The 27,261-nt window shown below is 40.9% G+C and overlaps 2 protein-coding genes across 6 annotated transcripts in view; one reads left to right on the forward strand and one right to left on the reverse strand.

The window, feature by feature from the left end:
* LOC121194813 (mitogen-activated protein kinase kinase kinase kinase 4-like) overlaps positions 1-27,261 on the reverse strand; it is a 111,101-nt gene that overhangs the window by 65,386 nt on the left and 18,454 nt on the right. For all 3 annotated transcript variants that reach the window (XM_041057876.1, XM_041057875.1, XM_041057874.1), the window contains exon 3: positions 2,466-2,522. In XM_041057876.1, the coding sequence (XP_040913810.1) occupies positions 2,466-2,522 (57 nt within the window). The remainder of the gene's footprint in view (positions 1-2,465; positions 2,523-27,261) is intronic.
* On the forward strand, positions 22,464-25,949 carry LOC121194815. 3 transcript variants are annotated; one of them, XM_041057879.1, is made up of 9 exons: positions 22,464-22,615; positions 23,311-23,524; positions 23,748-23,909; positions 24,035-24,122; positions 24,264-24,428; positions 24,662-24,871; positions 25,083-25,254; positions 25,342-25,421; positions 25,559-25,949. In XM_041057879.1, the coding sequence occupies exons 1-9, from the start codon at positions 22,507-22,509 to the stop codon at positions 25,730-25,732; spliced, it is 1,374 nt and encodes a 457-aa protein (XP_040913813.1). In that variant the 5' UTR covers positions 22,464-22,506; the 3' UTR covers positions 25,733-25,949. The 3 variants fall into 3 exon arrangements, with proteins under 3 accessions (XP_040913813.1, XP_040913815.1, XP_040913814.1); XM_041057880.1 differs by lacking the exon at positions 22,464-22,615 and adding an exon at positions 22,788-23,046; XM_041057881.1 differs by lacking the exon at positions 24,264-24,428 and having other exon boundaries at positions 22,465-22,615.

Raw genomic sequence — 27,261 nt, forward strand, 5'->3', positions numbered from 1 at the left:
ACTTCCTCTGCTCAACCGTCATTCTTGGCAAACATCCAGACAAACTGAACGTGTTTATTTTAGAAAACGGTCGAACTGTGTGGAAAAGGACCACTCTCAACGTTTTAGTAGAAGTAGAAGGAAAAAAATTAACCGTTGCGTCTTCACGATTCCCTACATGTGATTCGGCTTGTATGAACACATAAACACATTCCCATCAAATGTTTCTGATACTTCTTCATGTCCTGTCTTTAATCTCCACAGTTGGAAATGGAGATTTGTGCCTGCCGCTCACAGTAAGAGGTACACTCGCAAACTCTGATTGCCTTTTTCAATATTTCACCATGTACTAGATTTTTCAAACGGACTTATATAATGTGTCTGGTCATCTGTCACAGTGGCAGCTGAACTTAGTGGGTTCAGCAGTAACCACTACTTTGAATTTCCTTAAACTTGGTATCTTATTTTTTTGTGTATTATACTCAGTAACGCTGGAAAGGCCTTTGAACAGTGTTTAAACCATTCTAAGACACTAAAACCTCCCACTAAACCCCACATTGATTCCATTCTCTCAGGACCACAAGGTCTTGAAGGCAGGAAAACGGATAACATGACTAATCAATACTCATTGTTTAATGAAGGGATACAATCTGCCCAATATTCAACAAAGTCATTTATCATCCTAACACCCACAGATGTGTGAAGACAATTCCCAGCAGATGTTTCTTTCAGTTCCTTCCTTATTCCTTCTGGAAAATTCGCAGACAATGTAAAACAAAGACTGAGAACGGAACTACATCACTGATAAAGGTCATCTTTGCTGATATGGTTTGGCTTGACCACTAAAGAGCTGACACACACATCAGCTGTGACTGTGTCATTTTCATATTAGTTAATCCAGTAAACACAACATATCAGTGCTGGGTAAATCAAGTGGAAAATGCTTTTCATTAACAGGCCTGTCTGTCAGAGTACCTGTCCATTCCTTGAGAAGTGTTAATGGTCTCATAATGCACCACTTGGTGAGGTCCCAAGATAAATAAGGAGGCTCACGAGATGATTTAATTGAAAACACAGGAAAAACATGTTTCTATTAAAACTTACCTTTACATTTTCTGACATAATTTTAAATGTGAAATATTGAATACTTTGAAAGTCATTCAGATGAAACAACGTAAAAGGGAAAAATAACTCTTGAGTTGAACTGCTCATAATTCATTCCCACACTAAGGCCATGAGGGGTCACAAGTAGGCCTTGTTTTATAGTGTCTACAACCAACAAGGCTGGGAACCACTGCACTGATCTAAGAGAGATCTTAAACTAGATCTGTTGTAGGATTTAATACAACCATAAAAACAAGGCGCAATATTGATGTTTGGACTTCAAGAAAGACCAAAGCTTTTAACTCTTTCAAGCACATCAGCACCAATTCCAGAACTTAATTCTGGTACATCTCAATATTTCTTGTAACTACTTACATGAACATCTCCTTTGATACAGGCTGGATTACCTTTTTCAATAATTATTTTACATACCCTATCCCACAAACAGGATTTTATCTGAATTATTAGGGTTTTTATAGATACAGCTCAAGCCAGTGGGGTCCTAAAAGACAGACAGTACAATCCTCTTGAATGGCTAACCCAGATTAAAGGATTTTATGAGGCAGCCTTGATGATACACTCATTCCTCTTTAAGGCGGCTGAGCAGGAAATGGTTAAGTGACCTAAAATATGTGTTTGTGAATACTTTTCTCATTCTCTCATTTAGTTATTCATTCAATGATGAGTAACATGAACAGCTAAATACTATTATCAGCATAGTGAGATGCAGTTTTACTGTATAAGACAGGCCCCAGTTACACAGGCAGAAACAGCCGTCTGGGTTCTTACTCAACTTTGTGGAAGCTGACAAGCATGCCCCCGTGGACTTGAACACACACACACACACACACACACACACACACACACACACACACATAGTATTATATCCATCTTAAAGACTATCGTCTAAACAGCCCTGAGGAAATTGAAAATCTGTTGAGCTTTAAACACAAACTCAGCTTTATCAAGTGAAGAAAAAACTACTAAGAGCTTTGGAAGCTGTGTGAGTTTTAAGTCCGAAATTACAACTATTTTTGGAGAGAAAACATTGACACAAGGGCGTAGGGTGGAAAGAGGAAGGGGAGTCAGAGAAACTCGGTGGCACTGAATGCTTGAGTAAAGAATTAGTGCTAATTTATTCTGTCAGATGCAATGAAACTAAATTTGGGATCAATTCCAAATCAGCAAAAGTTGTACTTTGTGGACACTGTGGTGAGTCTGGTGGCTGCTACAGCGGATGTGTTAGTCTCACTTCATGCATTTTTCATGAATCTATTCTGTGTCACGACTGCATTCAATTCTATCGTCAAAGTGGAAATGTTTTAATATAGCTGTGTACAACTGTGACATGTCTCAGTCAACAGAAGAATGATTTTACTGACCTCGGTGACGTCCATGACCTTGATGGCCGCAAGTTGTCCCGTCTTGACATGTCGACCCTGGAGAGAAAAACAGAAGACAGAGACATGAGGAAAAGGTAAACCTGTGATTTTTCCCCCTTGCAGCATTCACAGCATTGTGGTCATTTACCAATTTGTGTGTCTATCGTTCACACACCAATAGCTCAGTTATAGGACAATTAAGAGCACAATATGACAGTAAAAATGGTACTTTCTTTTTTTTTTTTTTTCAGTTCAGAAAGTGACCAGTTTCCAGCAAGGACAAGCACACGTCTGTGCAAATTGTTGGGAAGAATCAAAAAGCTTTCCAGGCGGTAGTTTCACAGGCTGAGTAAACATACAGGATGATTCATTTGGTCATAAAAACAAAAACCACATTCATAACAAGTTATTTGCTTCTACAATAGAGCGGGGAATCACAGGCGATGCTCCAAACCTTCAGCATTCCTTAACAGACTGAACACAGTGTTTTCGAAGTGGACTGGTGCGAGGGATTAAAACATGACTCGCCTCTCTGAACATTCAAAATACAAGCTGAGAAGAAAGATTTTCCCAAAAGATAAATGACATAATGAGGGCTTGAAATGATAAGTGAACCGAGACAAGAGGCAGCAATAAAAAGTGTTCTTAAAGTAAGTTACATATATATGTAACTATCCTGCAGCTGTACAGGGTTGTATGCCTAATAATCACATGTGTGACCAAACGTGCCTGAGAGGCTGAGTAAGGCTGTCATGCACATGTTGTAAATGAGAGATTGTAATTAATATAAACAGCTAAGGTAGCATGGGTACCATCTTCTTAATTAGCTATTTCCACTGAGAAATTTACTACTAGTAGCTACTGATATATGGAAAAGCATTAGCTCCTTGGCACCTGTAGATAACGTGATGGTTCAGCAATATGTCCTCATGATTCCCTGCCAATAACCAGCAAATATTTGAACATAATTCCAGAACTGAGGACAATATGTTATATTTATATATGTAACTTAAACTACTAACCACTTGTAGTGATAAATCAAATCGCTTCTGCTGTTCTTTATATTCCAACAATTTATTGTGCAGAACAAGAACTGTTGATCTTAAATCACAGTTTGGTCATCACAGCTGGGGACAGCTAAAGCCACAAGTTCAGTGTGCAACCAAGAACCCTCCAAAGTCAAGTAACACTTCACAAATTACAGACCTATTGTTCAAGATAACAGAAAGAGAAAACCATCCAGGAGGATTTGATTTGCCTCAACAATACCGACAGTGGACGCCTTATGCTAACTGCACATATCGGTGAGAAAGCCGTATCGTTGTTACAGTTCACTTTCAAGGTTTATTTTTGTAAACACTGGATATACAGAACAGCCTGAACGAACAGAGGTACAGTATGGTACGCCTTTTGAACACAGTAACACTGTACAGAGACCAGAGACAGAATGGATCAGTCACCTCTGCGGGTTAACAATGCTATCTCAAATGTTTTCACAGACGGAAAACTGGAGAGGAAAGACAAACAGCCAGAGAGAGAAAGTGTGAGTGTAAGTCTCTGCAGACCTTTATGTCTGCATCATGTTTGCAGCCTGTGTCTGTGCATGTGTGTCTGAACCGCCACATGATCAGGTTTCCTTTGTGTGGAACGAGACTGCGACACCTGAGCCACTGGCCCCTGTTCCTGAATGACTTGGCGCAGTCCACAGTTTGCGTGATGACGGATTAACCCATTTTGGTTTAGCCACAGGGGACAAGTGTGTATGTGTGTGTGTGGAGGCGAGGTTGGCAAAAAGGTCAAGGCCGATTGAAAGAGTAAACTGCAAAGATGACAAAGAAGCAAATCTTAGCTGGTGCCCGACTGTGGGAACTACAGTGTGGGAATGGAAAGGTGAAAGAGGACAAAACTAAAATTAAAATGATCACTTTGCAGTTGTATGCCTCTGCCAACCAGTCAAGTGTTAGCTTACATCCATGTCTGTCCAGAGTCATTTATTATATGTAGAGAACACTTTGAAGAAATTTAACAAAAGGTATTAAGTGTTTTTTTTTGTGATGTAGGGATACAGTTGATTTGACCTGACTTTGATAAGTTTTGTTGTTTTTCACCTGCTGTATGTCTACTCCAACTTGTCTGTATTAGTGTGTAAGTTAATTGAGAGGAACAAAAAATCAAGTTCCTCGTATATGCTGTCATGAATGCCCAACAAAGCTGCACAGCAGATCCGTATAATCGCCACAGTTTTGAGGTGGGCACCAAAGATTAGTGTCACCAGTACAATATCTGACCAAATGTGGTCACAATCCTCCCGCTATTCCTGAGTTACAGCGCTAAATAATGTCCAGAAAAGGGTTTTTGCAGAACGTTATGATGTCACACTGAAGCTGACCTTTCACCTTCTGGATATGAAACTGTCATCACCTCATCATTTTATCCTCGTAGACATTTATGTGAAATTTTGTCATAATTAGTATATGAATTTTAGGCTCTATCCAAAAATGTGATTTGTGAGGTCAAAGTGAGCTTGACCTTTGACCTGTTACCGCCCAATTCTCATCCGTTTATCCTTGAGTCCGAGTGAACGTGTGACTGTTTGTGTCAAATTTCAAGAAATTCCCTCAAGACATTCCTGAGATATCGCGTTCACAAGAATGGGATCGACGGACAACCCAAAAACAGACAGAGAATAAAATAATAGTAGTAATGTAGTGGGAGAGAACACATTACTTTTTTATATTGTTTTGCTGAAATCTGAATCTGGCAGTAATGTACAAGAGCAGAGGAGTGTAGACAGTGAGTGAATCCGGAGACTAGCAATTACAAATTAAAGTGAAGGTGCGCTGCTGTCGAACCTTATCAGCTATAAAACACAAAGGGAAAACGGTGACAGTGGAGGGACAGGAGAAACTGGAGGGAAGGGGGGAGGAAGTGAAAGATAAACAGGGCAGTTTCAGTGCAGAGAGGAGACGGAAAATAACGAGGGACGTTAGGGGAATATCTTAATGGGAAAGTTATTTTAAAAACTAGATGAGATAAAGGCAAATTACAACAACAAAATATGTATTTGTGTGCGTGAACAGTCCAGGCAGTTCTTCCAAAGAGACTTATTTTTACCAGTGGTTCATTCAGACATTTACAAAGGCACAGCTCCACCAGAAAACTGTTTTTATAATAATGTAAAATGCTAAGGACAACAATTGCCAGCAACTGGCACAATAGCATTTGATCAAATCTGCTTATTGAAATCAAATACTTTCAAGTCCCCTTGTTATTATTAATTAGATTTTTAACCATTTTAAAGTCACAAAATCTCTAAATAACAATATTTAAGAACTAAAACGCAAAGATTCAGAAACTCAAATTGCCACCAATCAGTAGTTTTGGTTTCAAGACTTAAGGCCTCTCATCAACTGAATTTACCACAGCAGAAGGCAGCTCCAGTAAAACCAGTGTCTACCACCTCTCCAACGCCAAAACCGCAGACAGATTAAGTTAGTAACTAGCCGGTGAACAAAGTGGAGGATCTAACAGCTAAATTAGATTTGGGAAAAGGCAAGAGTTGGCTAACCTGTTGGCCATAGCAGCCTTATGAGGTGATAATTTGTCAGGGCTAAAGTGTATGTATGCAAGCTTGTTTTCTTGAACTATGCACTGTTAGTGGGTATATACTGGACCAGTGTGTGTGTGTGTGCACTAAGTGTGTGTTCGGTGTCTCGGTGCTTTTCAGCCACAGCAGGGCAGACCTCCATCAGCCTCCATTAAAGCCAAGCATCCATCTTACTGTAGCACTGCTGAGTCATCTGTTTCTCACACTCGACACAAACAACACACAGAAAGTATTTCTGATGTACTGATGCACACACACACAAAATCACATGCACAAACTCACCAGCACTAACAAACGCCCTCCCAACTTACATTTTTACCCCATTAACTCAGTTCAAGAATGTCTTTTTGTACATATGGTGTCCATCGTTTGTCCAACCTGTAGTTTAAATGTCACACACACACACTCTACGAACTCTACAAGAGCTACACACTTAAACACACTGACAACTGACACTCCAATACACAGTACACAGACACACACTTCACATTCCTCACAAACACACACATGCACAGCCTGAGGCTAACATACTGTATAGGAGCTGCTGTATAGACACCAGTGACATCATAATGAATAAACGGTTTTACACCCACCCACACATACACATTTTCTAGTAATGTTGGGAAATATTTGCCATTTTTCCTCCTTTAGCTAGAAGCTGCATTTTCAAAGGAAATGACCAACAACAAGACGCTGTCTAAATGATGAAAAGTTCTTCACTGTGTGTGTGTGTGTGTGTCTCCTCTCTGTGTGTGAGAAAGGTGACCTCAGAATGCAGACTGTAATAATTACAGAATCCCCCCAACCGCCGACACACACACACACACACAGACACAGACACACAATGGTTAAAAGATGACATCATGTTTTCTGGTTCCTTTGTTCAGAAACGAAACACAGACATACGCACACACCTGACCGATGTGGACACATGATAGAGGGAAACAGACAGAGGGACAGTCCATCAGTCTGTCGAAAAAGCACAAGCTTTTTCTAGCTTAGGTTATTCCCATCGTTCAGTCATGATATGATTTTCATAACCAAGTAAATGACTGATATCTGAAGAAATGATGACATCACTCAGTGTACAGCAAGACAGGAAGACAAGCGTTCAGATTAACACAAGTTGTACATAAACCCTCAGCTTAGCCACATTATGTAAACCAGTAGTTCCCAATCTGAGGGTCATGATCCTTCGAAGGGTCACAAGATAAATCTGAGGGGTCAAAAGATGAATAACACAGTAGTAAAGCAAAAGAGAAAAACTACTTTTTCAAACTGTCCTCTTATCTTTTAAATTTCTTTTTCTTGTGAATTTTTTTTAACCTCTTCTGAATATATATCTAAATATAACTAGGATAAAAAATAAAATGGTACGACCCGTAGGCATGGGCAACTGGCAGGTAGACACTGCTTGATTTTAGGGGGTCACCAACCAGAAAGATTGTGAGCCACTGATCTAGACCTGAACTGAGCAACAGTTTTTACATTTGCTTTTGTTTCTCCTCTAACTCGGGAGAAACTGGAGGTTTGTTTACAACCCGTCTGACGCCTTCCTGCCCTGTAGTGATGACTGAACCTCTTCCACCTCCACCAGACATTATCCAGGTTCTTCACTGAAGCCACGTGACATGATTTCTAGTAAATAAAATAGAAGCAACCAATGGAGATAAAATCAGCTGTGTCTCTATTACAGTACATCTGCATGACTGCCTTTGCCTGCTGGAAAAACAGAAGATCTAAGAGAGATATCTAAATAAATCCTCCATTTAACTTTTTTTCACAACATCTTTTATAACCATTAATGTGGATAATGTAGTTATTGAGAGTCTGTCAACACCCCCCCAGCTGACTCCACGCCCCATTCAAACATGACATAATCCTTGTGTCATCCGACTCTCCCATGACTAGCACCATGATCCATCTCCACAGTGCTTGGTCAAGTCTATGTGGGGGGATGTTTGATGAGTTTCCCTCATCATGGAAAAGCCTGGAGGGCCTTGGAGGTGAGAGGCCAATCCGTGTTGGTTTCAGTGCAGAGTTTTAGGCTCACATGGTCTCTATGCATATTTTCAGACGCCCTCAAGGCAAGTTTGTATTTGCAGGAGAAGAAACTAAGTCTGAGATAACAATACACCCTTGGAGCAAATTTTCACACGGAGATACTGGTTGTTATCTTAAAATCAACAAAGATTCAATAACCCTCAGATCAAAAACAGTGACAGTGATGCCACAGTGTACTGACAGATACCGCAATGCACCTCTACAACCTGAAGATTCCTTAAGATTCAGTTTACAGTCCCATAAAACAAAGAGAAGCGGCAAATGATCACATGTGAGAGGCTGGGACCAATGAATGTTTGGCATGTTTGCCTGAAAAATCAATTAATGATTAATCAGATATACAATTCAGTCCAGTAAGACAACAAAAAGCTTCAAAATCAATTGATATGCAATACTGAACAAGAGAATAATCAACAATTTGTTTTGTTTTTACCAAGTTCATCCTGTCAGAACTAGATGACAGCAAGAAGTTGAAATATATAAAAGATGGATGTGAATCTACACATGTAGAGTATTAACTGGGTTTTGGACGGAATACAGACCACAGAACAAATCCCCAGTCAGCAGACTGATGAGGAGCTCTGAGCTTGAAAAGGTCACATGAGTAGGTGCTGATGAATTGATTCACTCTGGGAGCATTTTATGTAAGAGATTCTGCTTTGGTTTCAGAGCATCACTGACTCACCCGTTTTCTCCCCCCGCAGCCAGCGGTCACTTTAATCAGCCAGTGTTTGCCAACACTGCCCGGCCCGTCGCTCCCCACAGATCACCAGCTCCACTGATGTCATTTTTTTTTTTTTTTTCGTTCAAACTCACATTTATCAACTGCTGACTGCAGATTTTCATTTTGCTGAGCTGGCCAGACGATTTTGTCATAAAAGTTTAATGAATTAGTCTAACACAGAGAGTTAAAGGTACAGCAGCTAATAATTAAAACCTACAACTGTGGCCCAGACAACTGGCCAGACACCAAATTGCCCATCAATTCTGTCGCTTTGTGTCTATAAAACATGTTGGAACATTAAAAAAAAAAAAAAAAAAAAAAGCTCACAAGCTCACAAGAATCCTTAAATCTTATTTTCTTGAAAAGCATCCCCCCAAAACCGAAACCTAAAAGAACTACTGCTGCACTAATCAAACTTTTCATAATAACTTTCTTTCTTTAACAAATGCTCATAACCTGTACCCGACTGCCCATGGTACATTTGGAGCCTTTTGTTTAGGTGCTGACAGCTTCACAGACTGCTCATACAAAGCATATCTGCAGGAATTTGAAGAAAATAAAAGCAATTAAAATGACAATCATCGAGCCCGACGAGCCCCAGAGCAGACATTTAAAGAGGCTCAGTCGTGTCCTGGTGCCCTTTAAAGCTTCCTTCACTCTGATCACTCCTCTCTCCAATCATGACCCGATGAGGGAGCAGACATCAGCTTTAATGACGTCCTTTACTCGGACGAGAGGGACCTGACTGCAGAGTTCGTAAGGCACACCCCACCGCGATCCTTCAGCTGGCGTGACCTTCGACCTGAAGCTTCAACTCTTAAGGGGGAAGGGAGAAGGAGAGTGATCTGGGTTTCTCATTAAAGTGGAGGAGCCAGAAACTGAACCCAGATGCTGATCTGTGGTCAGTTCTCCATGAGACTATGAAAGGTAAAATCCAAGTTCTAATAGACTGGAATTATCCTTTAATGTGCTAACACTGGACTGCACATGATGATGACTCCATTTGATTTTGTGTGTGTGTGTGTGTGTGTGTTTAAGTATTTTGTAATTTTATAATTGCCTTTTTTTAAAAATGGACACAAGAGGGAGAGAGAGAGAGGGGTGGGCAGGGACATGCAACAAAGTTCAACAGCCATAGTGGAACCAGGCACATTACAATCACACTCTATAACGCTATCTGTTAATACTGTATTTTCATTTTCATGTTCCCAATCTCCTGCTCTTCTATATCCCACTTTTGTTGCTGCAACTGCCACAGAGACTAATTAAATTCAATGAAATATTGGCCGGCAACTTTTCTCTCCTCCTACTTTTTAGAAATATTTTTGGTGCTGTGCTTTTCCTTTCAGGACCTGGAAATCTGTTTTCCGTACTACTTCATAGTGCTGCCAGAAAACGCGGGAGGTCCGGAGAAATAAAGAAAGTGGGATGAGAGAAGTCGAGCAGGAGGAAGAGGGAGAGGAAGGAGGCTGAGTGTCAGAGGGTTTAAAGAGGACGACGACGAAGCAGCAAGGACAACAATACGAGTTTATGATTGTGTGTGTGTGTGTGTGTGTGTGTGTGTGTGTGTGTGTGTGTGTGTGTGTGTGTGTGTGTGTGTGTAGAAGAGGGCCAGATAACTAAGATGAGGGAAGAAGGGAAGGGAACTGTGAGACTCCCCCCCCAAGGAAATGCCAGGGGAGTGGAGTCATCCTCGACCAACACACACACACACACACACACAGAGGAGAGGAGGAGATGAGTTTCTCAGTGTATGAAGTATATGCGCCATGTCAGACAAGTAATATATACTTCCACATAATAATCGGTTATCAACATAACATACCCCCATAGTTTGCGTTTATCCTACATCTGGACATATGCCTGCCTCCACTGACAATTAGGAGTGTGTGTGTGTGTGTGTGTGTGTGTGTGTGTGTGTGTGTGTATTATGGCTTTTGGGACAAGGCGTTCTTTATTGCATCTCTCTGGGCTCTGGGGCATAGACAAGGAGCCAGGTGCAAGCTTTGGTACACACACACACACACACACATTTTCACAAACACACAGTGTCACATGCACAGAAGCACAATGATAAACACACACACAGACAGACACTGGCACATGAAAAGACGCACTCACACACACACTTGTGTCTGTAGCTCATCAAATGTGAAAATCGTTTCTCTTATTGATCAAACCAGTGATGTGTGTAGTTCTGAAAATGCCGCTAATCATCGTTGTAATGATGGATTTCCACACCTCAGGGTGATTTTCACATGCTGAACAGCAGCACACTACAAGCTGAACACAAAACATCGAGACATATGCACACTTACATACAGGAAAAAAACAAAATGGTGAGGTCCAAAGGAGGAACCAAAATATTTCTGGATGGTTCCAGACGAGCAAACAGACAGCTGCTGCTGAATTCTGTACATCCTGTCACACATTTACAACAGCAGGGACAGTTTCACTGAGCTACAGCAGGTTCTGCAGTGTCTCCACTGCCATTATTTAAAAAAAAAACAAAAACACACAGTTAACTTTACAGAGGATGATTAAGAGCACATGGACATTTCCAAGCTGATTTTAAGTACCCTGGTTGTTTTTTTGCTTTTTAAAGAGGAATTTAAATTCACTTCAGTTTATGAGTGTGTAGAAAGAGTCATCACACAGTTATCAGGCACATAGTGCAGGCACAACAGGCGATTACACCTGAGCAATTGATGGAAAAAAAAAAAGTTAATCTTCTGCTGATCAACTGAGCGATTAATCGAATGATTGTTTCAGCTGCAGTCAGGAGTCATTTTTCCAGCAGTTCACTGCTTCTACCCTCTGCTATCAGCAGAAAGAGTTTGGAAGAACACAACCCTCTCCCTGTTTTAATCTATGAAGCCATTTACAAATTTCCTAAAGTATAACCAGGTGGTTGTACAACTGACAGCTGACAGTCTGCTCAGTGATACACTAATTTACAGTAAATGACATTTTACTGTTGAGGTAAAGATTTCCTGAGGATCTACATGACTAGTAAATGCACTTCTGACTGCATTTTTATGATTAATTTTGAAAACGATGATCCTCGTGATTCCTCACATTTCATCAAGTACAGTAAGTAAGTTACGACTTTGTGACTCTGTGGCTTTTGACTGGCAGAGAAACCCTTTCAACTGAAATGAAATAATCAGTAACACAGCTACAATACGAACTTTAGCTATCACGCATTCAGTCAACAATTCAGATATTAATTTGGTCCCGCATCGCCTGCAGAGCTGCGCATTCGCCGTTAAGGCGCCACACACTGCATGGTACGATGTGGCACCACGCAGATGAACCGGGCACTGATGTGCTGCTTTCTGACAACAGACACGCAAAAACACACAGTTAATGTAAAAAGCTTGTAGCGTTGAGTCATGTATCACAGTTTTCCCTGAGGAAGACCACAGCTGCTTTTATTTTAAAATTGGGAGAACAGCACAGTGACAGCATGGTGACAGCAAGCAGAGTATAAATATCTTCAAGGAAAGCAATGAGAGCCATTGGTTTGTTGTTGATGCTTTATGGTATTTACAGTTTGGGGCACGAGATGTGTATGGGGGAACTTAATTTCATTTTAAAGTGGATTTCACATCTCATTTTTTTAATCTCAGGGGGTAAAAGCATGTAAATGACGACAGAAAATTAGAAACAAATTTATGTCTGATAATACACATGACTGTTTTAGTGGTTATGTTAAAGGCACATTTTGGGTAAAAATCCATTAGTGAGGGATGAGGAAATGTTGCTCTCGAGCTCAGTCGCTGCTTTGCTCTGACTGAGTGTGCAAACAGGGAGCTCTGTGTAAGTAGGCCAAGAAAACAGCCTCACTCTGGGGAGAGAGACAGAGACAGACAGACAGAGAGAGAGAGAGAGAGAGAGGCTGGTCAATTATAAATCTTTATTGATTTGCTGCGGTGCAGCTAAAAAACTATGGGAGAGTCTGCTCCTTTTCACAGAAAAGGACAGTTTACAAATACAGAAAGGTCAATATGGAATTACTGATTTTGATATTAATAACTAATGTGTCATGTTTACATTTCTAATCGTAGATACACAGATATTTTTGTGTGTCTTCTTTTTGGGATTTGATTTCTATTAACACAGAGGGGACAATGCTTTTTCAAGCAAAATCTTTGGAGATAAAGGTAAGTAAGAGGGTTAAAGAGTCAATGACAGACACAGTGAAATAGTCACAGATAGAGGACAGACAGGTATTTAGAGACAGAGAGACAGGCAACATTGCATAGCTGCTGTAATTAGATCTAGTAGTAGTAAGGAGGTTACATTCTGGGCACTGGAGCAACTTTCCATAACGTAACAGGCTATCACCCCATTTTTAGACACACAGGGAGGACTGACCATCAGTGAAATGGATATCGCTTATAACCAGGCCGGCAAACCACCACATCAGGGCTTTTCCATAGCCGTGCAGAGGCAGCTGGGAAAACGCTGAGTCCCTCGAAAGATCAACTCGAAGTACTGCTGTACAAAAGATTCACTTCAAGACAAACTCCAAGTCCTACAAAGCCTAACAAGGTACATTTTGTAAGACAAGGCCTGACTAAAACTTCCAAAAAGATCCATGTGATCACTTGCAAAAAACATTGTGTGATAACATACTTCCAATTTTAGTCTAAAATGTGCAAAGAAGTTGAGAAATCTTTGAGATGTACTGTAACTGAGGCAAAAAAGTGACACCTGTATTCATACAAGTATTGTTTTTCTTTATTGCTGCAACAGACACAGCGTTCAAAAAGCTAAAGATAGAGGTGTGAGATTCAGGTGAGCCGTGAAAATAGCAGAAAAAAAGAACAAAAACAGCTTTAGCAGCTGATTCAGTGCCTCATGCTGAAGTTGTGAAGTGACAAAGCCTAGAGGAGGTGCTGATGCATTCCCTGACTGTAAAGTCTGAGGACATCCTGACACGAGACGGCCGACCGTCCTCTCACTGTTCCTTTCATCACGACATTCCTCCTTCAGCTCTCTGAGCCTGGAGGATCAGTGGGGAAAACATACCGACAGAGTGGAGATAAAGGCATAAAGGAGAGCAGAGAAATGGATTAGTGAATAAAAACGTGAAATAGACAGGGAGACGGGCAGATTAAGAAAGTCCCCTGGTTTATTCCGTCCAGATCAGGAGACAAGTTCCTGCTTTGTTTGTATCTGATCTGCTTAACAAAAGAAGAAGCAAAGTAGGCCAAGAAAACAGCCTCACTCCTTTACTGTCCAAATGAGCAGTCAATCCTTTCACTGGTCAGACATTTAGGGTGGAAAAGTCTCTGTCCCCAAAAAGAAAGCCTCAAAAACTCTTCTGGCATCAGCATCAAGATTCACCCAAGCCAGTGTTCCTGTAGACGGGTTGAATTTCTGAACCCACAAAAAAAAAAAAAAAAAAAAAAAAAAAAAAGCAGCACAAAAAGAAGGGACCAAACAAATGGACACTAAGAAAAAGTCAAAGACAGTGAGCCCATAGAGTCTGCCTGGACTGAAACCTGGACTGGTTTGACAAGATGGAGATCAGGGTCTGGAAGTGTTTTGCACAAATGGTACCTAAATGTCTTTGGTATCTATTTTAAGTCACATTTTAGCAAAGCCATCATATCATAAAAAAGTGTGATTGGGTTTTTTTTTTGTTCACATATTAAAGACAACCTACAACAAAAGTTTTTACATTTGGCACAAAAAGACAGAAAAAAGCAAAGAGTCACTGCCTCCTCGCTTCGTCAAACTCCATCTCCAGATCTGAAGCCTCTGGACGGAGCCCAGATGAAGCGGCTGAGTACACCAGAGGAATTAGCTTGCTGTCGGACGCCATTACCCCTGTTGTTACTGAGATATGTTGCTGACTCCACCTCCACACGCTGTCCTCCATCCAGAGAAGACACAGTCGAGCGACTGCTAGAAGCTCATTATTCTCTCTCAAAGGCTCATTAGTGTTGATCTTGGCTGACTGGGGCTTGCAGAGATATGAATCAGGGAGTAGTACACTATTAAACAAATCCTGTTAGAGAGGCCTGCTTGGAGGCTTGGGATGAAGCTAGATAAAGTGATAGAACATTGTTTTGTAGGAAAGAATCTAATGCTACTCACTAGAAAGTAATTAAATTCAGTAGAAAGGGGGAAGTTAAAAAGGATGTTGGCGAAAACTTCTCAGGGTGCAGCACAGCCCCAACACCCAAGTTGGGGGTTCAATTTCCCTCAAAAGAGCAGCTATCAATGGACAAAAGGTTCAACCAAGAATGACTTCACCTGTCACCTGACAACAATTGTTCTTTCATTCCTGTTTGATTCAGCTTAAATGTTTTAATGTTTTGACTGCATGAATGGCAGTGTCTGTCAGTCCACCACTTTGGTCCAGACTGAAGTATCTCAACAACTATGAGACTGGTAGATTGACATTTGAGGTCCTCAGAGGATAAATTACTCGACTTCAGTGGTCCTCAAGCACTTGTCAATCTTAAATAATCTTCCGCCTTTGCAGTTCATTCTCCTTTACAACTTTCAGTATGTTCTGGCCACGGGTAAAGGTCGTGAAATGTTTTGTAATTGCTCCATTAACCTAATCTTTTTATCTTTTCAAGTATCATTTCAAAGCTGTATAACAACAACGACAACAACAGGAAGCAAGGAAGGCTGAACACTCTGGAGCGGAGTCGGACACGGGTAATGTCAACCACGGAGCATCTGTTTTTATCCCTTGTTTGGCTCACTGCCTTCTTCAGGTCCCTGAGTGACCCAAAACTCCCACACACTCTATCTTATCTCCTGCCTGGCTTAAGAGAACCTCCACCCACCACCTCAACATCAGACAAGAGCCTGTGACTGTTTACGTCCTGCTTATAAACAAGAGTGGGAGTTCATCGAAGGGACGCTCAGAAACACTGATTCATAAAGCATAAAGTATCTTCGCACAGTTTTTATCAGCGTGGTTACAGAGACGCATAACGAAAACTCTCCACAGATTCTGTATCTCAGGGTTGCAGAATATCAAACAGCACATCCGCGTTCAATTACAGTGACTTTGTGTAGGCATCAGCAGCTTAAACTATTAATTTTATAGCATAGTTTGGGGATTTAAATCTTCTCACAACCCACCGTGGGCTCCCAGTCTAATGTCTGAAAAACACTTCTCCAAAATGCAAATTAGCGTTTGCATTTTGGAGGAAAAATTAGCGGTGAAACAGGAGACCAATAATTGAGTCTGAGCAGTGTTGAACCAAGGCTGACTAATCCACTGGAGCCAGAAGCTACTTATATTCAACCTGGAAACCAATGCTGGACTTAATCAGAGCAGGGCCGTGGCAGGCTAAAGTGCTAACTCAATTAGTTTGTTACACACTGTTGACTGTGTCTTTAGCCTCTCTGCCCTCTGAAGTGAGTGGGGAGCACTAACAGCTAGGCATCCACCCAGTTCTTTACTTACTGGAGATTGGCAATGTAGTCAGATATAATGATACTGTAATGCTCTTAATGATGTTCTTCCTCTTAGGGATTAAACATGATGATAAAGTCTAATAGTGAGGAGGAGATTTTTTTTTTTAAATACTTGAGCAAAATGGAACAAGCTGCCAAAAGCAGTCAGAGCCTCAGTGTTTTAACTTATCATCTTGCCCAAGGACACTTTGACACATGGAACCACAGTAGTAGCCACAGCCATACAGCACTACTGCTGCGAATCGCACTACGCCAGCTCTATGCTGGACTCCATCAGAAAAAGACCAGGAAAAACTCTACCTGACCCTGATATTAATGTGTTTATTTTCAATAATATATCATAATAATATTAATCTCAAAAATCCTGTCTGTTTTGCACTGCAATTAATAATGTAACATATTACAGCCCCACAAATATTCAATAAAAATAAAGACAAAATTAGCACATAAAAATAAACCATTAAAAAAAAGAGGAAATTTATTTGAAAAAAAAAAAAAAAAGCTACAAAAAAGGGCTGACCCAAAACTAAAGTAAAAAAATTATTGTAATTTTAATGATTATCCTGGTTTATTGTTACACTTGTGCTGACTTCAAGGGAGGTTTCACAACACGGGATCTGAACATCAAACAGGGGCTGCCACGCATCGCTCAGATGCACAGCTCCATCTGAGGAGGGTGACAGCGCGCGAGCTGAAGCGCAGCATGTGCGTGCGGTCGGCCATGTCAGACACGGCTCGTTTTGATGACACAAGTGTGCTGCGGAGATCAGCTGTGTGTCCGCTCGGCCCCGTTTGCCTGCGCTGTGTGAAAGAGGCCGGTGGCCTACTTTCCCCGGCCACTGATGCAAGATGGCCACTCCTACAGCAGACTATTTAGACTCAGTCCAGCTCTGGAGGGACACAGACCTGCACACTATGATAAATATGACTAAACTGACTTGTTGGATAAATGTTGGAACAACGAGATGATCAGTTATTTGATCAGAAGACACAGAACTGACAATGGTTCTGAATTAAGCAGATAAATAGTTCACTAGTTAAAAGTTACTGATTTCAGTTTGTGTGAGAGTTTGCTACCGTTCTGTGTTTCACATTATGTTGATAGCAAACTCTTTTTTTTTTTTTATTGTTAGTCAGAGAAAATAAGCAGCCTGAAGATGTGACTCAGGATGACAGGAAAATGGCATGGCAGGCTACACAGGCTCTAACATAAAGGTTAAAGTTTAGTCTAGCCCTGCAGGTGCACCGGACTTTAGCAATAACTGTCTACGAGCCATGGATAATATAGTAAATCTCGTAATTCTGGATATTTTGTATTGATAAAAACGCAACAGCAATAATGTGCTCGCAGCTTTGCCTTTGCATTTACCAATATGGAAAAAGCTGCAGGGCATTTGTTAAAGTACCTCTGTGTGTGTATGTGTGTGTCTGTGTGTGTATGTGTGTGTGTCTGTGGCAGGGAACTAATGCGCTCATTCCCATAATACATCAGCCCCCCTCAGCAGTTGGAGCACCACCACTGGAATCGCCATGGAAACAGAGTAAACTATGACCCTGAGGAGGCAACAACGTGATTTAAAAAGGGGTCGAAGGCCGTGAACATTGCCTTCTCAATCGATATCACCTATTCTGGAACAGGTAGAAACACCTGCCTACCAAAAATATCAGAATCACGACTGTGAGCATTCCCATATATGCTTGCTTAGATTACATGTGCAGTGTGTGTATTTATTATCCTCTATTTCATTCAGATTTCATTTGTATTCTTATGTTACAAAGACGGTGCCATCAGACTTTACATTCACAGACTAAAGTAAAAGACATTACAGCTGCTTTCATGTAATATCAACAGTCTTCCTGCCTGGTTTCCTAAATTTCATGAATCAGGAATCTGATTCAGAAAGAAAGAGATTCTGTGTCATTGCATTGGCATTTTGAGAGTGCCCAGCTTCCCTCATGTGATTTCCTGTTGGGAAAAAAGATATAAACAATGGTAAAGATATTAGCTGGCTGAACTTTTTACATTAATGCTGTCAAATTGCTAACCATTCCCCTTGAGCCTCTCTATTTAGCCACATGATGATGAGATTTGAGTGGGTGTATGGTGCAGGGTGCTCGCTGGACTGCCAGTAGCCGAGGGGAATAGCACCCTGCTGCCGTCCATTCAAAATACAGGGCAGCAGATGCAGTGGTAACTGCTCGCTGTCCAAGCGTGCTCTTTGTCCTGCTTCACATTCACTGCTGCATGAATTAAGACATAAAAGCTTCACAAGCAAGTTTGTGGACATTTAAGCATATTGTCTGATTCAAACTGGCAACCGTCCTGTTCCAAACAGCCCATCAGGATGGAAGTTAATGCTACACAACAAACACAAAGACAGACATGGGAAAAGACAGACAGGGAGGTAGATTCCCCTGCAGTGCGTAATGTATTGAAGTATCTGACTGAGCGAAACAGCTAGGCCCAGTTCCAAACCAAACCTCAGCTCCCTTGATGATTTGGCCCTTTGATAGATGGTGTACAGGGTACTGCAGTGTTCAGTGCGCTGGAGGAGCTGGCAGATAAACAAAATCCTCTGAACATACAAGCGGAAGGAAGAAGGGAAGGAAGACAGAAAGGAGCGAGGAGATCTTCAAAGAGTGCAAAACTGTGCCAAGCTTTTCAGAGAAGGGCCAAGGAAAACGACTGCTCCTCTCCTCGTCCTGCTCTGTCATTTAAAGCAAAAGTCTGGACCGCATTCACCTCTGCAGTTTCCTTGCAGGCTGATTTCTAGTCATGCTCAGGTTCATCTCTGCAACCCAACAAGACAGGAAGCTGCTGCCACACGAACAACAGACAAAGTCACAGGAAGTCACAGGAAGCCAGTGTTTTGAGGAAGATGGAGAGATTTTTTTTTTAGTACAACCTGATGATTTGATGTTCTTCAGTCAGCAATGACCGTGATGATTTGGTTGCAGCCACTGATGCTAACTACGCCCTCCATTTTCAGACACAAGGGCAGGGCGATATCCAAACCACTGGAACTTTCTACACTGGCATTTTTATCACCTCTTCAAAGGCCTGCGAGAGTAATGAAGGGGTTTTGTGGGGGGGGCGGGTGGTGGCTCTGGTAAATATAGGGCCCTGCGATGGTGAGGAGTGAGGTCTGAAGGAGGTTTCACATTCACAGCGAGCCGTAATAAAAAAGAGCAGCTCTTTTTTCAGAGCAGGGAAGGGTGAGGCGCACTTAATTAAGACAGAGATGCTTTAACCGCCAGTGAAAACACACAGCTGAAAAAAGAATGAGAGCAGGATGGCAGGCAGGGGAAGAGAGGGGAAATTTTAGACTGAGGATTGGATAACATTGGGTCTCTGTTCTGTATGAGAGATCCTCCTTTTCTGTTCAGCATTTTTTCAGTTCTGTTTAGACAAGTGACAGAAAGCCAGAAAAAGACATCCCAAAATTCTCAAAAGGGCTTAAAACATTGCACCTTAAAAGTGAAGAAACCTTAAAAACCTGCTCAGTTCCACTGCTGTAGCAATAAGTCAGCCCTTTTATTTTATTTTTAAATATAGAGGACAGTGCTGACTCTGTTGGAGCTCTGAATGAACCAACACAAAGAGGGTTTTCTGCACGGCGCTCCTTGTGACAACCATTACGAAAGGTCGCCATATAGACGCCAAAGATCACAGTAATGGCGGTGTGTAATTTCTCTCTTCAAAGTGCCCCCACATACCAACATGCCAGCAGAGATGGGTTTCAATAAAGAATATTTTACCAGCATCCAGCCCTCATAATTTACATACAAATTAGCATCTATAATTTCCACTGAACATATAACTAATCCCTTATGATGTTTTAATTTAAAAGTTCCTGCCATGATCATTTTCTATAAGTCGACGGCTGCGTCAGTCACTTTTCCGGCTCTGGCACAGAACAATGATGCCTCCATTCTCAATAACATCACATTCAAACAATATTACTACTACTGCGAGGGCTTAGTGCAGTGAAAAGGCCTTTGTAGGGATTCAAAACAGAGAATTAGGACCACATATCTACCAGCCACAGTGAAAACTATTCAGCGCAAAAACAGTCCGGAGTTCAGCTGTGTGGGTGAAAAACGCTCCTTTAAAGTGCCATGGAGCTGCTATGCACAAAGCTATGGGATTATGAGGAATAAAGAGTAATTCAGTCAAAGCCTAAAGTCAACAGTAACTGCACAAACGCTGGGGGAGCTGTGCTGCTGAAGGAGAGAGGCTCATTTGGCTTAGATTAGCTGGTAGCATAGCACTGCTGGTGGATGCAGAGCCATACATCCGAAACACCAACTGCGCTGATTAAACTAGGCTCCTGACAACAATATACCATCTTTTAGGTTTTGTTTGTTTCAACTTTTTCCACGTATAAAGGAATACATTTCTAGACTGCAATACAATATTTCTGTTGTAATATAACTAATAAGAATTCAGATATTAATGGAAAAATGGTTCCTGATACATCACTATACAATTCAGATATTCCAAAATTCCAAAAATGTTGCTAACAGTGACGCCTTTGTTTTCATCACTTGACATCGACTGGTTTCCATTTAAAATAGCTCAGCTCCACCCACCTGGCGCTCTCAGTAACATGCAAAACAGAAGATTTATCTAAACACAAGCTGAGACCAGCCTTGGAGAAGGCCAAACAAGATCTAAATCAATGGTCATCACTCGCTAACTCTTTGCTAGAATAAACAAGATGAACATCTTGTCACGGTTTTTATTTTTCTTTCAAACAATCTGTTTTTAATCATAAAATCGTTGTTTTAAAGTTTGTTTGTTTTTCTGTTGTTTTGTTCTTGTGTGGGCATGTGCATCTATTTGCACATTGGACTTAGTGTATTTTGTCGAGCTGTTGATTGTTGTGATTTGTGTTATGTTGTGATGAGTAAATGCATATGCTAGAAAACTTTGATAAAAACATTCCAGAGTTCTACTAACAGTACCATCGCCTGCTGACCTGGATTCAGCTGCACCCGACCTTTTCCTTCTGTCAACACTAACACACATCAATAGACTGTTGGCAGGTACAGTAGGCTGTGTGTGTGTGTGCAGCATAAATACAAATAATAAAGAGAAAGGCTTTTGTGGTTCATCTGTCCCTTTCATAGCTTCTTTTATTACATGTGCAACAGTTTGTTTTGGTTTGTTCTTGTAAATTCCCCCAGAAACAACTTCCCTTTTCCTCTGAGCAAACATGGTCAATTTTTTTTCCCCCTTCAATACATGAAGCCATGCGAGTTGTGATGCGCCACGCAGCAGCAGCAGCAGCCCCTCCTCCCTCTCAACATACTGACCCACAATTCATCTCTGCTGCTGCACTCTATAAATAGACAGAGATTTAACCTACAGCGAGGGAGAGAGGGGGGGAGCGAGAGAATGAAAGGGCAGTGCAGGGAGATAAAGAGGGATGAGGTCAGAGACAAACGCAGGCAGAGAGGTCTTCAATGTCCACTCTGACAATATTGATCTTCATATATCTGATTTGTCGTTGATAATATTGTTCCCACAGATGTAACTCGTATCTGACAACAACACAAAGTGCCAGCGATCGACAGCCACAGGACGTCACATCCATCTGTCCTCCAGACAAATTAGTTAAAGAGCACTTTTGTTTTTGTGGCCTTTCTGCTTCATTAGGTGACTGTAGACAGGTAAGAATTATAAGATCAGGAAACGTCCTCTCTCTTATAAAAAGGCACAGTACAAAGATCAAGCACAGTGGAGAGAAAACAGAGCGACTGCATCAAGGATAAATGATGCACAGCAGAGGGGTTTGACAAGGCTGCCTGCAACTAATTGAATGTTTTCATTATTCATTGATAAAATACTAATTAATTATTTTGATGAATCAATTTAAAATATCAGATATCACAAGTAGAACAATTCACCAAAGAATAATCAGTTTTTACTGTCTTTATTGTCTCTGCACACAGAGAAATGGGGGTATCATTTCTGTACCTAAAAGGTACTTCTGCCATTAAAGTTCCCTGCAAAGTACAGAAATTGTCCTTAAGGTGATTATTGTGGACCTTTATTTAATTTTAGAGGTACAAAGTCAAAGCTGACAGGACATGGTACATAATTGTACTTTTAATAAACAAAGGTACCAGTAGGGGTCAGTAGTCCCGCCTTTTGCCCAGACTGAAAAGGGCCTTGAAAATAGAACATGGCGGATAGTTTTCCAGTTTTGTCGAGCCTCACTACTGATGAACTAATAAAAAAAATAACTGAAGCTGGAATTCAAATTAACGAAGAAGAAGCGAGAAGATTTAGGGGTAAGTAACCAAACCTATTATTTCTGTTCATGACATTTTTGCTAGCTAGCAAACTCTGACTGGCCTATAGCTAGGAGTACATTAATTTAAAATGGTTCGCTAATGCCACCTAGCCTCTCATATTCTTTTGGTGGATAGGCAGCCGCTTGTCAGCAGTTTTTGAGTATTAGTGTTTTAGTGAAATATCACGGTCATTTTCATAGTTTCAATGTTCAGTAGTTTTTCTAATGAGGGGCTCTCTTCGCGGTGTACTGACGCGCCCATTAAGCCCCTGTAGACGTCATTAGCACAACCCGTTTTCCTAACGGTTGGTTGCGACATCACCCTAGAAACTTCACTTGAACTAGAGCGGAGCTAGGTATTTGTCTTGTTCAGATTTCGATTTAGTGTCCAGTCTTTACGGGGCTCAAGTTGATCAAACGGCTGACCATGTAAGTGATTTATGTTTTTTACCGTGTTCTCTTACAGTAACTTCAACGTACTGTATTGGTAATTTGTTACGGATATTAGGTTAAGTTTATCAAACAAGCATTCATCAAATTAGGCGGACTTCTGCCATTTACGGTTGGATATAGCGTTTCTTATCCTGTGTCTTGCATACGTTTTTCGCATGCACAATGTGATCGAAGCTCTGTGTGTGTGTCTGTCTGTCTGTCTCTCTCTGTGCGTTCGTGTGCATGTGTGTCGTATCTTAGACAACGATGTGGATGGAGAGACGGTGGATTGTGGCCTGACAGAAGCCATGGTTGGATACCTCTTCGATGGTTCGTTCAAAAAGCAACTTAAATTTCAACAGTTTGTGCGACAGTACAAGGAAGGTGAGGTCGTTGTTACACTAGAACCAGTACCGGTGGAAGTCTACTGTCAGTCTACAGCACAGCCCCAGCCTCTGCCTTCCGTTGATCCAAGGTAAGTGTATATCCCTTTAGGCTTAACAGGCCGTCGTGGTTCAATCTCACTACTGCCTGGATGAGTTAGCTATTGCTGCTGCTGTGTTTTTTAAGGAAATTTTCGTATTTAAAATTTATATAATTTTTGTAATATTTTTATGGTTCTGGTTTAAAAAAAATAGTATAAAGATATGGTGACATTCAAGTTGCGGTCACACTAATGTAATCTTATTGCATTGCAGTGGAGAAGCAACTCGCAAGAAAATACCTCTTGTGACTGTCATTCCAACCTTTCCAAAAGATGTCCAAATTAAACTGGATGCTAAAGAACCATGTCACAAAGTTCCAAAACTACGCAACAAAATTATCAGAGTGTTGTACGAAATGATGGCAGAACACACCCTGTAAGTAATTGTTCTTCACCATCTCTATATTGCATCTGTGCAGTTTGTGGTCTGCATAGATTGTGAAATTGTCTTTAATCAAAATGCAGAAGTATGTTTAGAGTTTGTTCTGCCTTTGTGCCTAGGTATCCAACCAATGCAGAGTACATTCAAGTTGCCAAGGCTTTGATCCTTAAATACCCTTTCCTGAGAGATATGGAGGGGAATGGCTATGTAAGTTGCATTTTTTCCTCTTTTTGTGTATTATTTAATATATTATCACACATAAACTCAATATATGCATAGATACGGTTACTTAGACTTTTACACATTTCCTGAATATGCCTAATAAAAAAAATGTTTACTTTTTACCAGAACACTTGGCACATGTCTCTAAAGCGAAAATTTAAAGCAGAACGTGCACCACTTGTTAGTGACAGTGAAGTCAGAAAGCTGAAGGAGAAGTTTGGCCACAAAAATCAGTTTAAAGCTACCAATGCATCAGCAAGTGTGTGTCGTAAGCCAGCTAATCTGACATTTGTAAGTACATTTCCATATACATAATTTATCTTCAAGGGAGAGTGGAATACAAAAAGATTTAAATGTCTGTAATATCTGTATTACATTGTCTTCCAATGGCTGTACATTTAGTTTCACATTGTTGTTTCAGTGGATACTTTTAGTCAGAACACCTTGGATGCAATGAGTGTGTAGGCTAACAGCATTTTTCTGTCTCTCACACTATCTGAGCATTATCTTTCTCTACCCTTAAGCCAAAGGAAATTTATGCTGGTGAAGATTCAACAACTGTTGAGGCCCATGTGAGCGTGCTACAAAGTGAGTATCGGAAGATGCATCCAGACATGTCCACAGTCAAAGATCGCATGGCACGGACATTCTGTTGGAGACGACGTGAAATTGTGGAAGGAATGCCAGTGGAGGATGTAATCAACAAATACCCTTTTTTAAGGACACCGCCTGGAGTAAGTACAGTCAAAGATTTCTGTATCTGAATAAATAGAGTTAATCTTAAAACACCTGAATGATTTACTGGGAAGTGTTATCAATCACTTGATTTTAACATTATTGGAGATGAGAATTTTTTAAAACTATATTTTAAAAATAGAGTTGTCGTATGTTTGCTTTCAGCAATAGTTTAATTTAAGTAACAATGTTCTCATGTGTGTTCTTCAGTTTTTTGATGAAGTTGACAGAATTCACCCTTCAACAAATGGCTTCTATCATCGCTTCAAGGAGGGCTTTGCCAGTGTTTTGCCAAATGTGCTTAAGATTGCACAGGGAAGATCTTCACTGGCAAAGCAGTACACTGATGCAAGACAGGATTCCCTGGCTGAAGATCTACCAGGTAATGCTAATAAATGTGAAACTATATGTACTGCAGATATGTTGGACATTGCGATAAAATGATCATAAATATTTCTGTTCATTCAAGGAATAGACCTGAGGGCTGGGCTCATCCTGTTGCCGTCCGTCTTCCGAGAAAAGACTGAACACTACATCACTTTAGGAGAGGTAGGCCCAAAAGTTTACGACAATTAAGGATTACACAGAAATATACTTAAATCTTGTAATTCTTGTTAGTTCTTCACAAAGCAACTAGTTTTGTTGTTCTGTTATAAGAGGTTTTCTCATCTGTGTTTTTTATGTAGGGAGACCCTGCTACACCCTATCCAACCATTCAAGTGAAGGATCGTGACTGGAAAATGGCAATTACTGGTACAGGATCATGTGTGGTGAAAGTTGATGGAGTCGAAGTGTGTCAGTGCGTACACCTTGATGAAGCCTTCGCAACAGCTTTCAAAACTACTTTCTTTGTATTGTAGCATGTTATGAAATGAATTTTTTGTTTCAGTAATGTAGTAAATTGCTTCCTGATGCATGCAGTTAGGCTTCATGTGATGTTTTTTTGTATTGTGCTGGCATTTAGGAAACGTTGTAACAATACATTCATCAAATACACTGAAAATTGAAAATGTGCACAATTATTTTTATTGTTAATGTAAATTGTTAAATTTTGATCAATAAAGATTTTTGTCTAAATTTACAGGCATGTTTGTGAGTCATGAAGGTACCAATTGGCATGTTGCTCCAGCTGTACCCCATTAGGTACCCATTTGTACCTTTTGAATTGGTACAGTTTTGGACTAGGGCATGAAGGTACATTTTTGTCTCCATAGGTACAGAAATGTTCTTTTATAGGTACAGACAAGAAGGTACAAAAAGCTACCTGTTGTCAAGGGTACAATGCTGTACTCTTGTAGGGTACAGCTGGAGCGACAAAGCATTTGTACCTTTTTAGGTCCATTCCTGTCCCTCTATTTTTTAGTGTGTGGGGGATATTTGTTTTCACCACCTGCCTGCACATCCATTCATAAAACCTTACACATTTTCAGTTTATTAACTGACTGAACTTAACAACTAATACGTTTGCATATTGTTTGAAATCTGATACTCGTGCCATTACTATACCTGAGTTACAATGTTGTCTAAACACAGGCACTCCATCGAGAACTTCGCCCATATAAAAATTCTGGGTTTATATCAAGAAAGAAAGTATTGAGGTTCAGTGCCAGGACATGGCAACTTATTACCAAGGATTTATTAAAAAAACAAAACAAAAAAAACATTTGATTAGTCAATTAAGAACAAAATGTTGTGCACACGTGATGAGAAGTTGGACACAAAAATATGAACACCTTGCGACTGCATTTGATTACTAAGCCATCTGACTGAAACAGACAGTTTGCAGTTTACACTGACTAAAGGAAACACTCGGTGCCACTCATGTGTGAGGAGGAATCAAAGTAAGATTTAGGAGCTGTAGCGTGAACACAGCCAGAGAAAAAGAAAAACGGCTAAGTCCTCCGTTCAGCTCGGTCTGATAATCCCCACAGTCTGGCTCCTCTCATCTGACAACACAAACCCTCCACCGCTCCAATGCTGGAAAGCCTGGTTTGATTTATTTAACCAGTGCAAGGAGAGCTGGGATTACAACAGAGGAGGAGAGGACAGGACGGACAGAGGGAGCCTGAATCGTCTGCCGAGCGGAGCGACAGTAAATCGTCCCCGGGTCTTCAGGTTTCCGCTCAGGTGGGCTTGCACCAGGCTTGCATCATCCACCCTACATGTGCCTCTGGTTCATTTTTAACCTCAGGAATGATGTCACCCACTTGCCCTCTATGCTCCCGCCTCAATCCACATGGCGTGACAGCAGGACAGCATGGCTGGCAGAGAGACAGGCCCTACTGTAACCATCACGTCGGCAACTGACACCCTCCCTGCCGAAGGGACCTTCATCCAGACAGCGAGTCCCAGACTGGCTGAGTCATTATGAGTGTAAACACAGGGAAGC

This window comes from Toxotes jaculatrix, chromosome 15, assembly GCF_017976425.1.
Source record: "Toxotes jaculatrix isolate fToxJac2 chromosome 15, fToxJac2.pri, whole genome shotgun sequence".
Lineage (NCBI taxonomy): Eukaryota > Metazoa > Chordata > Actinopteri > Toxotidae > Toxotes > Toxotes jaculatrix.